General features: G+C 34.7%; 2 protein-coding genes across 3 annotated transcripts; both read left to right on the top strand.

The window, feature by feature from the left end:
• Positions 1–682: 682 nt before the first annotated feature.
• On the top strand, positions 683–2,968 carry LOC110767248 (uncharacterized). Of its 2 annotated transcripts, none has more exons than XM_088249935.1 (4): positions 683–846; positions 1,287–1,400; positions 1,757–1,833; positions 2,582–2,968. In XM_088249935.1, the coding sequence occupies exons 2-4, from the start codon at positions 1,300–1,302 to the stop codon at positions 2,740–2,742; spliced, it is 339 nt and encodes a 112-aa protein (XP_088106061.1). In that variant the 5' UTR covers positions 683–846; positions 1,287–1,299; the 3' UTR covers positions 2,743–2,968. The 2 variants fall into 2 exon arrangements, with proteins under 2 accessions (XP_088106061.1, XP_088106060.1); XM_088249934.1 differs by having other exon boundaries at positions 686–846; positions 1,283–1,400.
• A 1,770-nt stretch (positions 2,969–4,738) lies between these two features.
• LOC110767252 (sodium/calcium exchanger NCL-like) lies at positions 4,739–9,683 on the top strand. The gene is made up of 7 exons (XM_021970741.2): positions 4,739–5,171; positions 7,036–7,221; positions 7,573–7,754; positions 7,900–8,045; positions 8,554–8,830; positions 8,929–9,228; positions 9,371–9,683. The coding sequence occupies exons 1-7, from the start codon at positions 4,784–4,786 to the stop codon at positions 9,617–9,619; spliced, it is 1,728 nt and encodes a 575-aa protein (XP_021826433.2). The 5' UTR covers positions 4,739–4,783; the 3' UTR covers positions 9,620–9,683.
• Positions 9,684–10,238: the final 555 nt, after the last annotated feature.

The following is a 10,238-nucleotide window of genomic DNA, read 5'->3' as shown; positions in this document are numbered from 1 at the left end:
CCGCACTTTGAATCAAGGTCTGAAGAGTGGGATTAAAAAAATAGTTTATAACCCATCTCTTGGAGAAGGTGGTAGACATGAAGATAACAACCAAGAGGTATGGGTTAAAAACTAATAAACAAATGAAATGCTTGAATCTTTAGAAAACAAAACCGTTTGAGAGTAAGTAAATTATTCTCACGTGTTCGTCAACCCTTTTTGGAAGGGAAGGATTAGAAAAGCGTTAAAGCTGAAATAAAGAGAAATGCTGCAGCAAACAGGCAAAAATGAAAGTTTGATCAATACACGTGAACATGTATTAATCCAGTGAAAAATGCATATGAGTTTTACCTTTGGCAGCAACATGAGGACTGGGATGATCTTCAATCTATTTCAGGCTTAATCTCTAATCTATCTTAGAAGTTAAGAATTAATACAATGGTTTTGTAACGTTACAAGAGAAGAGCCAAACTTAAAAATACAATCCTTACAAAGATCCATATCCAATCAGTTGTACCAAATAACAGACTGAATCCATGTCCATTTTAATTGCATATATCCAGTCCAGCCCACCAAATAGGGCCTTAAAACCCACCAAACAACGGACTGAATTCATGCCCATTTTAATTGCATATATCCAATCCAGTTCAGCCCACCAAACAGGGCTCAGGGGATAAGCGTGGTACGGTCCAATTCTAATCTTTATAAACCCTACCTCACGTCTCTCGCCTTCTTCTTGTACTTCACGGTCACTCGTAAGCTTCAGTCGACAAACATATAGAAAGCCACAACCAGCATACCAACAGAATCAGCTATCTCCAATTTGCCTCCACGATTTCTCTTTGAAACTTCAGTCGTCACCTCTGGGTAAGATTCTGCACGCTGTTTCTCGTTTTCTGTTTAATTTCTGTAGCCCTAACTTTTTTCTTTCGCTTTCTCTCGCGTCATAGAGACCCATCCAAGATTCAACGTCTGAACTTAATTTGGGAATTTTGATTTTGATTTCGCATTTGTATATTTGCACGTTAGGGATTCATTTGTTGCATTTTGATTTCTATAAAATAATAGTTAACAAACTTCTGAACTAGGTATTTTACTTTCTACCAAATTAGTTCAAATTTGTAAATTTCTATTTTCCAGATAATTAGTAACAAATACATTGGTTTTTACCCAATATTTTTTTAAAAAAAACAGAAGAAAAATACATCGGTAGGAGTTACAGTTTTCATTTAAAGAATGTTATTGTTAAGTAGTGTAATTTAGATTTGTTGTTTTGTTTGTTTGTTTCTGTTTTTGTTGGTAGGCAGGGTTTAGTGAGAAATGGAACATGGGTCCTTATCTGATCCTAGCCAATCCACATTTTCTCTGATTGATGAGGATCATACATATGCGAATGCGATCAGGTTCACTTTAAATCAGGAGTAAGTGCTTTCTAATTACTGTTGATATGGATCAATAATCTGCTTCTTCTATAAAATTGCTCCTACTATAGCTTTCTAAGCATGAACCATAAGTTAATCCTTGTGAATTTGTACATGTTGAAGAAAATCTTGCTAAATTGGGTTACCATTCAATTGGAATGAGCAGAGTGGGAAAAGCATTATAAGTTTAATTCTACAAAATTTCCTCAGAATCCTGATCATATTTTCCCTGTTGAAGTAAATCTTTCCATAGGATATGATTAAGTAACTGGAAAATGATAATTATAATAATAAGTAGTAGTGGTGGTAATAACAGTTTAATGATATCTAAATCAAGTTTTATTGTTATGTTGCAGTCCAAGGACAAAATTTTGTGGGTACAGCATTCCTCATCCATCCGATAACCGAGTTAATATTAGAGTCCAAACAACAGGTAACATATATATGCCTTGCCTTCAGCGATATATATGGAGTATTATAATGATTCTTGTTCTATCAACTATGTTTCTCATAATTGTTGGCCTTGCGCTTGTTTCTGATTTATTTATTTTAATGTAAGATAGAGACTGATGGTTGTATGCATATAGTACTTGTTTATTATGAATAGTTACAACAATATCTTCTATTCACTTGGTCATGCCTCCAAAATACTGGAGTTGTGTATTTGATACTTTGCCTGATCATATCTGTCATTGGAGCCAAGTTGTGGAGTCTGAATCAGTTAATTGATTGGAGCAACATTAGGTACCCATAAAACAGCTGCTTAATCAATACCCTACAGAAGTGTGGGCTCTATATTACTTCTAATGGAGTTTCTGCTTGAACATGTAAACCTATTATCATCTCAAGATAGTTGATTTGGACCCCTTAAAAGTTATAGTATGATAATTAATGCATCAAGCGGTGCTGCTGTGGAGGGTACGCATTAGCCCTGGTGGTGATGGAGGAGTAGGGAAGAGGGTGTAGGACTAGGAGATAGGTTAAGGAATCCCATCCAATGTACCAAAATGTAGTCTTTGTTATGGAGGCCAAGGAGTTATTTACAAGAAAACTTACTTCACTCTTACACTACAGGGAAAATTTTAGAAACTTCCTTGGTGTTTTTATAAGGAATTGCAGTTTTGAAATCAGTCTTGAAGTTTATAATGCGTATAACGTGGATATTTCGTGAAACTTTACAGGTGCTGCAGCGAAAGATGTATTTAAAGATGCAAGCCAGGATCTGATGGTTGTATGCCAACATGTGAGGAGCACCTTTGACAAGGCTGTCGTTGATTTTAGAATGAGCAAATCCGTGAATGGCATGGATATTGACTCAAAAAATAAACCCTTGATATCTTAGTTTTGAGAGTGTTGCTTCTTCTGCTAGCAGTAAAATTGACATGATGTGAATTAAATTAGACAAAGGTAAAAGAGATGGGATCTGTTCTGAAATTTCTGTTTTCAAACATATGTTATCGAACACTAAAACAGAATGTTTTGGTTTAGGGAAGCAAATGTTATTGCACGATATTTCCAACGTCACCCTCCGTTATGAAAGTTGCTTCCTCTGTTTTTTACACTTTAAACTTATTGCTTCACATGCACATTAGTTCTATTTTCTGCATCAGTTTGGGCAATACAAGCCTCATTCAGAAGTTGTGATGTCTAGTAATTTATTTATTTTTCTGAATTGGGACCTAGTTCAAAATTCAAGGCGAAGAGTTTGGCATTTGATTCTTTCTTTGTAGGACAAGAAATTAACAAGAGGGTTATCACAACAACCGTTTGGTTGAGGTTTCAGAAACGGCTCTGAAATACAGTTTTCAAACTGCTCTAAAATTTCATAACTGAAGCAAGGGGCTTGTTGTTAAAGTGGTTAAGATCATTTATCTCTGCACCTGAGGTTCTAGGTTTCGATGGCCCCTTTTCCGAACATTGCTTTTGTGTATATATATATATAAAATAAAATAAAATAAAAATCTAACTGAACATTGCTTGTCAACATTAATTCTTTGAAACTACCAAACTTTCATGGTTGAGTGTCATTGGATTGTTTTCTATTTTTATAATTTTAGTGACAAAAAAAGAATTGTACTCGTTGTACAAGAAACCAAACATGTTCTAAATTTTGAGATAACCACTGAATCACATGCATTCTATAATGGTAGTTGGGTCAAATTTGTAAACATATACTTGGAATCTTCCTTGAAAGTTTCCTATATAAATAATCTCTTTCAAGATCAACTAGCCTCGGATGATTTATGGTTTCGACAGCTTATTTGAACATGTAATTAGAATCTTCCTTGTATATTTTATGAGCACATGGATAAAACCAAGATTACATTTATGACCCTCTGGCTGCTGCATTTAACTGAGTGTGATCAAGTAATCCATATTTTATGAAGAAAAAGGAAAGAAACAAATAATTCAACCACTGTAATTAGAGAGCTCGTCCAATCACAAAAAAGAAAAAACAGTAAATTAGAGGGCCAATGGTTCAATATTTAGTTGGAAGACACTCTGACATCACAGGGCTGCGCCCTCAAATTGCCTCTATGGATTTGTTATGCGGCAAAACTGCCCCCGTCACGTAGCGAAACCTTTGCATCAACATTAGGATTAATTTATTTCAACTGTTTATATTTTTTTTATGAACATGAACTATACGAGGGAAATTTATTGAATATTAGAAAAAATATAAGGGAATATACTGACTTATATAGAATTGAATAACATGGCGTCTTGAATGAAATCAAGAGGCACCTCGAACCATTAAAACGAGTCCTCTTCAGTTAAACCAAAAGTGCTAATAAATAGAATCAAATAAACTTTATATTTATACTTTTGTAATTCGAATCAAATGATTTGAATTTCAATTTAGTCCTTAATTAGAATTGTCAATCTAATTATGAGTTTTTGTATTCATTAGCCAACTCAGCAAAAGTCTTTCGGACAACTGTACTCCCTCCCAATCCAAGCTGACTTGTCTTCACACTAAGCAATGTCAACACTTCTCAAATCTTTTTATTATTATTTTTTTTTATCAAACAAGACTTCTCAAATCTAGTTGTTTAGGTTAGCAAAAGTCTTTGATTTCTATGGTTCTTTTCTTTTTTCTTCTAAATATATATATTTTTTCCCTCTCATTTATCCACTTGGCCACCAAGTTTAAAATATGTTGCATGTTATACTTCCTCTACGGTCACATATACATTGCCCATCTACTGTTTTGGATCTATTTTCATCTGACCTGTCTCCCAAGTTCGACCCCACCTAAACAAATTCCTAGCATCCAAACTTTACACCTAAAACATGCCCATGAACCATCTAAAGCTATATATATATATAAAGCAACACAAGCAAATGCAAAAAGTGTACAAGCTTCTTCCCCAAGCCAAAACATGGCAAAGAAACTCACACTCCTTTTGCTAGCCATCTTGTTACTTCAACAAGCCAGCTCCGGCGAAAGTCGGTCCATAACAAACGACTTGCCGTTGAGCATGGTCTCCGATGGAGTACTCGAAAAAACTCCGAAACCAAATTCCATTTGGCTGCCCGGCAGCTTGTTCTCTTCAGATAGTTGTGACCAGACATACGGGTTCTTGCCATGCACAACCACAGTTTTGGGAAATACTTTCCTGATCATCGTTTATGGCTACTTGATGTTTCTATCAGCCAAGCTGTTGTCTAATGGAAGTGAGATTCTGCTGCAGATTTTAGGGCCTGGTATCGTTGGTGGTTTCTTCCTGCCTCTTTTGAGCTCTATACCTGATGCCACCATTATTCTTGGTAAGCTTAGCTTTCATCAACCTAGCTATATAATATATAAAGCTAGCTAGCTCAACATTAATTCTTAATCCGAAATTAGTTATTTATTAACCTGCTATAGGACTACATTCTGCACAAAAATAAAAAAAAAATTAAAAATTAAAAAATAGAGTTTATCTCTCTATATATTCTTCCTATTATTGCCCAACATGCTTATTGGGCATCCGTGTTGGGTAACCAGGAATTGAAATAATTTCAATATTCATATGTTAGTAACATACATGAAAGTCGGTAAATTGAAATCATTCCAATAACCATACTGAAAAAATGAAAAGTTCACATATTATATATAATGGTATGTATCGTGTCTTCACCTATTTTCAATTGATTTTGAATTGGAATATATATGTTCTAATTGTATTAATAAGCTGATTTTAAGGATGAGTTGTGTGCTTAGTTTAACGTGTTATGCTATCCGAGCAATGCATTGACTTTTCTTGTCCTCTATTTAATTTGCACTGGGAAAGGAAGAAAAATAATTAGGGTTATTCCTTTTACTAGTCCCTAAACTTAGACCCAATTTGCATTTGAGTCCCTCAATTTCCAAAATCGTTATCGTGGTCCTTCAACTTCAGTTTTGCTAGGACAAATGATCATGCCGTCAATTTTGTTAACTTTTCTGTTAAATGCAAGAGTAAAATGGTATTTTTATATTTTTAATTTTTAAATTGATTAAAATATGAATAAAAAATTCAAGTTTTTAGGCATAAGAACTAATTTTTAATTTTAGTTTGACTGAGGAGAGGAATAAGATTTTTTTAATTTTATTTTTTGGGTGAAAGGAATATTTAGAAATTGAAAATTAAAAATAATACAAAAATATCATTTTACTCCTGCATTTAACAGAAAAAGTTAACAAAATTGAGGGTAGGACCATTTGTCCTAACGAAACTAAAGTTGAAGGACCATGGGAACAATTTTGAAAATTTAGGGACTCAAATACAAATCGGGTCAAAATTCAAGGACTAATAAAATAAATAACCCAAAAAAATTATCTGCAAAATTATGTCATTATCAGTAAGTTCAAATGACGCAACTTAAGTTAATTATGTGCATAAATATTATTTTATTTCAAGTAGCCTTATTGCGTAAGTACTTGACATGTTCATGTGATAGTGGAGTTGTTAGTCCATGCTCATCACGTTAACTAATGACTTGGCCCAGTTATAAAAATTGGTTAACTAGTAATTTTCAAACAATAAAATAAAAAATAAAAAATAAAAAATCTTTTGTTGACTATAAGAAAGTCTTGCTGCTCAGATTTGAACAACTAACTACCTCTCACCCATTAACGAAATAACGATATTATTAACAAGCTAATAATCATACATTAGCCAGTTGGTTAGAGTGGATGTGCTCTCCCCACTCTGCACCCGAGTTCGAATCTCACGTTCCCGTAGTTTATATTAAATTAAAGTAAAATATTGTTTGTATAAAAATAAAAAACACAAAAAAAAAGCTAATAAAGTTGAACATGGTTAGGTATGCCTCGACCTTCTTTGGCTTATGAAACGGATTACCCCTTCTCTTAAAAGAAAAACTCAAAGAAATTGGGGTCGAATTGCTTAAGGAGATAAAAGAAAACTTGTCGCTGCATATTCAATCTTCCAAGTACATGCAGAAATGAAAAAAAATGAAGTCATGTATGTGATTCTAGGATGGACAAGCCCACTTCTTTTAGTGCCCATCTTTTTCTTTACCTAAATACAAATAATTGTGTCTCTTGCAGAAGAAATTTCAATTTATGTGTTATTTATTTAGTTGGTACGTAATACGTATGATGGAGTAAATTACTGGCTGTGCTCTTTCTGGTGTTTCTTAACAGCATCTGGACTTTCTGGAGACACAGAAACGGCTCAAAGTCAGGTCTCTGTGGGAATGGGCTTGCTAGCTGGATCAAATGTTATGCTTCTAACAATTCTATGGGGCACCTGTCTCCTAGTTGGCAAATGTGACCTTGAAAATTCAGTTGCAGTTGATCAAAAAGATGAAAAACTATTTAGCTTAACTGGTATACTTTTTCCTATCCTGTTCTTGGCTTAATGTGTGTAACTCAATGTTTATAGAATTCTATGAAAAATAAAGTGGAAAAAGTTTCCAGAATCAGTAAGAGTTAAATGAATTAGGGCTTGTTTGGGAGTGATTTTGGATAGGCCAGAATCACTTTTGGGAAGAAGCATGTCGCACGTGCTTCTCCAGAAAATCACTTAGTGATTCTAGGGAGAAGCACCTCTCATGTGCTTCTCCATAAAATCACTTAAAGTGATTATTTTCGGAAGTGATTCTCCATATGTTCAATAATATTGTACATTGATATATATATTCATTGTTCTGTTTATTTTTATTTTTTATTTTTTATCAGGATCTGGAGTGAGCACGGATATTTGGACAAGCTATGCTGCAAGGATCATGGTTTTCTCTATTATTCCTTTTGTAATTGTCCAATTACCCCAAGTTTTTCACACAACTTCTGACAATCGCTTGGCAATTCTGATTTCGCTCATCGTTGCCATCTGCTTCGTGATTGCTTATAGCCTCTATCAGGTAGCTAGCTGAAAGTCTAGTTTTCAAAAAGATATTTTTCAGTTACCAAATTTCATGTTTGTTTGATTTGTATATAACCTCAGCATCTTCCCCTCCGTTCTGCACTAATCGCTGCATCATATCTATGAAATATATATTGATGCAGATTTTTCGGCCATGGATTCAGAGGAGAAAACTTGCATTATCAAAGCATAAGCATGTGATGTCAGAAATTCTAATACAGTTGAAAACAAATGCGCTGGGAAGACTTCTTACAAATGATGGTGATCCTAACAAAGTTGTTATAGAAAAGTTAGTCTTCATTAAACTCTCCATTCTTTGTCAATTCCATTGGGCTCTATTTTTTCAAACAATAAGTCAGGCATGTACAACTTCACTAGTAATTCCATATATGATGTAAATTATTTGCTTCGGCACGCATTATCCCACGTTGGAAGGAAGCCTTGCATCAGTATTTCACAGGATCTTGGGCTTCTCTACCACATTCCCAATTAATTTTGGCTTAGATGCTCACATTCTAATAGATAATGCTTCTTCAAACCTATCTAGGTTTTAAGTACTTATGTTGCTCCACAACTAGTTGAGATGGGGGAATATAGGTTTTAAGTACTTATGTTGCTGCTCAACTAGTTGGGATATTTTTCTTTTTGGGTTTTCATTTACAATGCATATATAAAGTTGTGTGTCCTATTACTGTAATACAGATAGAAAAAAGTTTAGTCGCCTAGTTCATGCTTTGACTAGCTTCCAGATTATAATGTCAATGCTGATATTAAATAATCTATTGATCTAATGATAGGTTGTTCAAGACACTTGATCAGGATTCGGATGGTTATCTAAGTACCGCAGACTTAAGATCTCTGATTATCGGAATCCAGTTCGACGATACAGACGTAAACATCGATGAAGCAATTTCACAAGTGATGAGAGATTTTGATACATCTCATGACTCAAAGATTGATGTGGATGAATTTTTCAAAGGAATCTCGAGATGGATCAACAAGGCCAAGCGTGTCGCAATAATGGAGCGTGGAAAGCTGCCACCATCGATGAAACTGTTAGAGGATTTTGATAAGGTAAGTTGTTTAAATCCTCTCATTTTCTCTAGCCGATATATACATATATACATATATATATGTCACTTAGTTAATGACATCTGTGGCCGCATATTCAGAAAACAAAGAAAGAGCAGGATCAGTTTATGGATCAAATGGATGAGGTTGTGGAGGATGTTAAAAATGTCAAGTGGCATGCCTCCAAAGCAGTAGGGTTGCTGCTTCTGGGAACAATAGTTGCTGCAGTGTTTGCTGATCCTCTTGTTGATGCTGTTGACGACTTCTCAACTGCTACGAGTATCCCTTCGTTCTTCATCTCATTCGTCATTCTACCTTTTGCTAGCTCCAGTGAGATAGTCTCCACTCTAATTTTCGTCAGCCGGAAAAAGCAGAGAACTGCCTCATTGGCATACTCTGAGGTAGACAGTTTGCTAACAATCTCTACCTTTTCTTTTGTGTATGCTAAACACTCAAAATTAAAGACACCTTGGGAATTTTGTACTAGTTTAGGGTTGTGAACTATATATGATGTTCTCTGATCTATCCTTCTTTGTGGTGCAGATATATGGCTCAGTAACAATGAGCAACATCCTTTCCCTGGCAGTTTTCTTGGGTCTGGTTTACATTCGCAACCTGACTTGGAGCTTTTCCGCTGAAGTTCTCGTTATTGTAGTTGTCTGCATTCTAATGGGTGCAATTGCCAGTTTCCGCACCACCTTCCCCCTTTGGATGTCTCTGGTGTCTATGCTGCTTTATCCACTTTCTCTGTTGCTGGTTTATATTCTTGACTATGTATTTGGGTGGTCTTAGATTCATTCTGCATCAGTTTTTATATTTAAGCAGCTTATGGTAAATTCAATTGGCAGCATAATTTGAACCTAATACTTGTTTGTATCAGATGTCTCTTGCTTTCTTGTATCTTCTTGGTAATTTATATTTGCATCAATTCCTCAAGTATGCCATGATACTCTGCAGGGACTCCTAAGCCTAACCAAGAAATTGTTTTGTCACTTGGTAAATTTAGAAGTAAATAAAAAGAAAATATGAACTCATTTATTGATGATTTAGACCAAAAGTGGTAAGAACTAAAACGAGAAAGAATAATACAAAGAAATTACAAAAATGAAAGTGCGAATATTCAGCTAAACTGCAGGCACCATTAGTATATATTTTTGTTTTTTCTTTGTTAATCAAATAGTATTTTAGTGAATCTTCTCAGTAGACAACAGCATTCACATTCTAGAAAGTCCAAGCGTTGCCTAAGAGGAACTTAAGAAAGAATAATTCAATCTCAACATGATCAAGGAAACTAATTCAATCTACGAACTCGTTTCGACGAGCCCGACGCAACAGGACTACTCAAATCTCCAAAATCTTTCCCGAACAAAAAGTCAACTTTTAAACCTATTAAAATATTCTCGGGGTAAAA

The sequence above is a fragment of the Prunus avium genome, chromosome 3 (genome assembly GCF_965620075.1).
Source record: "Prunus avium chromosome 3, drPruAviu1.hap1.1, whole genome shotgun sequence".
In the NCBI taxonomy this organism is placed as follows: Eukaryota; Viridiplantae; Streptophyta; class Magnoliopsida; order Rosales; family Rosaceae; genus Prunus; species Prunus avium.
Note: the sequence above shows the minus strand (reverse complement) of the source record. Positions and strands in the feature narration are given on the sequence as shown.

What these genes read in the sequence shown, in the direction of transcription:
- LOC110767248 (XM_088249935.1), top strand. Translation starts at nt 1,300, where the DNA reads ATGGAACATGGGTCCTTATCTGATCCTAGCCAATCCACATTTTCTCTG. An exon ending in AGGTTCACTTTAAATCAGGA is followed by an intron (nt 1,401 to 1,756) that starts GTAAGTGCTTTC and finishes GTTATGTTGCAG; the next exon opens with TCCAAGGACAAAATTTTGTG. An exon ending in TATTAGAGTCCAAACAACAG is followed by an intron (nt 1,834 to 2,581) that starts GTAACATATATA and finishes GAAACTTTACAG; the next exon opens with GTGCTGCAGCGAAAGATGTA.
- LOC110767252 (XM_021970741.2), top strand. Translation starts at nt 4,784, where the DNA reads ATGGCAAAGAAACTCACACTCCTTTTGCTAGCCATCTTGTTACTTCAA. An exon ending in TGATGCCACCATTATTCTTG is followed by an intron (nt 5,172 to 7,035) that starts GTAAGCTTAGCT and finishes GTTTCTTAACAG; the next exon opens with CATCTGGACTTTCTGGAGAC. An exon ending in TGTTAGAGGATTTTGATAAG is followed by an intron (nt 8,831 to 8,928) that starts GTAAGTTGTTTA and finishes CCGCATATTCAG; the next exon opens with AAAACAAAGAAAGAGCAGGA.